Source organism: Vigna unguiculata, chromosome 4 (genome assembly GCF_004118075.2).
Source record: "Vigna unguiculata cultivar IT97K-499-35 chromosome 4, ASM411807v1, whole genome shotgun sequence".
NCBI lineage: Eukaryota > Viridiplantae > Streptophyta > Magnoliopsida > Fabales > Fabaceae > Vigna > Vigna unguiculata.
In genome coordinates, this window is record NC_040282.1 from 11,298,141 (window position 1) to 11,301,216 (window position 3,076).

General features: G+C 31.4%; 1 protein-coding gene across 1 annotated transcript; it reads left to right on the top strand.

Annotated features, from left to right (window-relative positions):
• Positions 1–3,068, top strand: LOC114180490. Its single transcript, XM_028066805.1, has 15 exons — positions 1–141; positions 215–254; positions 372–486; positions 732–859; positions 935–1,034; positions 1,121–1,253; positions 1,337–1,494; positions 1,569–1,689; positions 1,760–1,930; positions 2,108–2,197; positions 2,281–2,373; positions 2,459–2,541; positions 2,642–2,699; positions 2,784–2,799; positions 2,944–3,068. Exons 1-15 carry the CDS (start codon positions 1–3, stop codon positions 3,066–3,068), a joined length of 1,572 nt encoding a protein of 523 aa, XP_027922606.1.
• The last annotated feature ends 8 nt before the right edge of the window (positions 3,069–3,076 follow it).

A 3,076-nucleotide genomic window follows, 5' to 3' on the forward strand; every position in this document is an offset into this window, starting at 1 on the left:
ATGGCTAGAAAATTTGATTTGAGCAAAGATATAGATGAGAAGAAAGAGACTTTGAAGCTTTCTGTGAGAGTAAAGGATTTGTGGTTTGTTCAAAACCGGGATACAAATCATTATATGGTGTTGATTCTTTTGGATCAAAAGGTAAATCAAGTTTGTTGTCTTCTTTATTTTTTGGTATATGGAATGATGTTTACTGTTTACGTTATTTTTCCAGGGAGATATGATTCCTGCAATGGTAAAAAAGGAAGATATAGGTTTGTAGCAAGAGAAGTTGGTTGAGGGTCATACCTACATAATGCATAATTTTAAGATCATGAAGAACCAAGGATAATTTCGTGTTTGTGACCACCCTTACAAGTTATTGTTCATAGGTGCAACAACTATAAAAGAACAACCAATATCAAGTATTCCTCTAAACATTTATAATTTCAAAAGTATCGAGGATATAGTTGATGGAAAATTCTCTGCTGATTTGGTGTATCGTAGGTATATATACTAATGCTTTTTTACTTTACCCTGTAGAAATTTAATGATTTTGTTTTCATGGTAATATTGGTTTTAAATATTATTGGAGTGGTGGATAATGTGAGGTGTAATCCCTAGTCCAAGAATGTTGTATTTCATATAAGGGATTTAAGGTTTGTCTATTTCGATATAAGTATGGTGTTTTAATTTATTAGGGTTTCGTATATGTATTGTAATTTATAATGTATTGTGTTTTCATTATACAGTTCTGTTGTTATTGGGTGTACGTTGTGGGATTCCTATTACTTTAAATTTATGAGTAATTGGAGGGGAGAACCAGATTCCTTTGTTGTTGTTGTAATGTTGACTCAAGCTAAGATCAAGCCGTCTTCAGGTTTGTGAATTTAAATTCATTATTTTGTGCTTTTGTAATGTGATTTTGTAATCATTATTTTTTTGATGGATTTAGGACGGTGGCCAGTGTCAATATCAAATTCCTGGAACGGTTCAAAGTTGTTTATGGGTGATGAATGTTCTAAATTGGTCCGGTTCAAGGAGCAATGGATACAGTACACATTTCTTGAATTACTTAGTTCTTAGAATATTGTTTTCCATTTATTATTATATTATACTGACATACATATTGGAATTACAGACGTTTTGGCAATGAAGTTAGTCAAAGTCAAGAAGCTAGCCAGTTCAGTTCACCGTCTCAATATAGTGAACATGAGAAATTTATGTATAAAGCTGTTGTGAGTACAATATCCAAAATCACAACAATGAAGGAGGTAATATAGCACTAAGTAATGGTTTTAACATCGTTACTGAATTTTTAAGTTTGTTATTGTAATGACCCTTTTTATGTATATAGGAAGTGTATTGTGTTACTGTTGCAACTACCGTCAATTTTAATTTAGGGAATGATGGATGGTGTTATCCAGTATGCAATGGTTGCAGGAAGAAGACTGAAGAGATAGGTGCTTTTAAGTGTGTCATGTGTGGGTTTAATAATGAAAAACCTGGAATTAGGTTTGTATTTCTTTTAGTATTGTATATGTTAATGTATGTTGTATGGTTTTAATGAAAAAAGTCATTTTTTGTAGATATAAGTTGGAATTACAGGTCTGTGATGGAGATAGTTATGCGAATTTCGTCATATTGGATCAAGACTGTATTAACTTGATTGGTGTATCAGTTGTTGAGTTAATGAATAAGATGATTGAGGTAGTATTGCTATGTTGATTTATTAATTTAACAAAGTTTTATTGTTAATGGCTTTTTCTTTTCATCTTAGGATGGGGAGGATGATCCGAAATGTTTTCCAGAGGATCTAGATGTTATGTTGGGATGTACTCTTGCATTCAAGGTTAAAGTTCAACCAAAAAACAGATCTTCATCGGTCATGAAAGCTTCAAACAATCTTGAAACCATTGTTTTTATTAGAAGTAAACTTGAGTCAAAAATGGTAACTCATTTATATGATGCTTTAAGTTTAGCTACCCTACTGGGATAGTTACATCGAATTAAATATTTTTAATTACTAAATTTTTGATTCTTGATATGTAAAAGGTGAAATTATTTGTCGCTAATTGCTTTTTATGTAGTTTTTTATCATGTAATAAATATTTGTCTAAATGCACAGGGTAAACAGTCTTTTCATCTACCTGTTTGTGACTCTAACAACGAAAATGAATCATTTCCCATTACTACTTACGAGTCTCAAACAGATGTGGTAAGACTCATTTAAATTTATGTTAGTCATTTATTTGTGATACTAAATAAATGATGTAATAACTGTTGCTTTGGAAATTATAGATTAATAAGGAGTCCAGTCCCACAGATATATGTGGTTCCAGGATGCAATCTATGGCGGTTGGTTTGATTAAAAGTGGATCTCGTGGAAAAAATGTATGTGTACTTTAACCTATATTTATACTTCTCTGTTCACACTAATTTTCTAATGAGGTACTTTTATGGTAATTTTATATTAAAGAGTCCAGTCCCACTGCAATATGTGGCTTTAGTACACAATCGAAAGCTACAAATCCGATTAAAACTAGATTTCATGGAAATAAGGTATCTGTACTTCAGCCAATTTTGATAGTTTTCAGTTGACACTAAATTTATGATATGCTATTTTTATGCAATTTACAGATTAAAGAGTCTGATCCTGTAGATCTAAGTCCTTGCAATTTACACTTGCTTCCACTAATGCTTCAAGTCATACAGGAAAGGTCTCTATAATTAAAACTGTTTGTATACTTATTTCATTGCAGTCAATTTCCCAATTTCTAAGCACTTTTTTTTTAAATGGACAGATTAAAGAACTTAGGGGTAATAAAAATACCGAAGCTAACAATTGCATGGTAAGATAAGATATGTAATTTTATTAAATATGAAATGTTTTATAACTAACAAAATGGATGTCATAGTAATACTTTTTTGATATGCTGCAATTGACTGTGAGTGGTTTAGCAGATCATGATCCTTATATTGATTTCTGTGTTACCCCTACAAAGGACTTATTGCTGGACTTTGAAGTTGATTGCGACCACCTTGAAGATATACCAAGTGTAGAATTTTTGAGGTCCAAGACTAAGTAACGAATGAA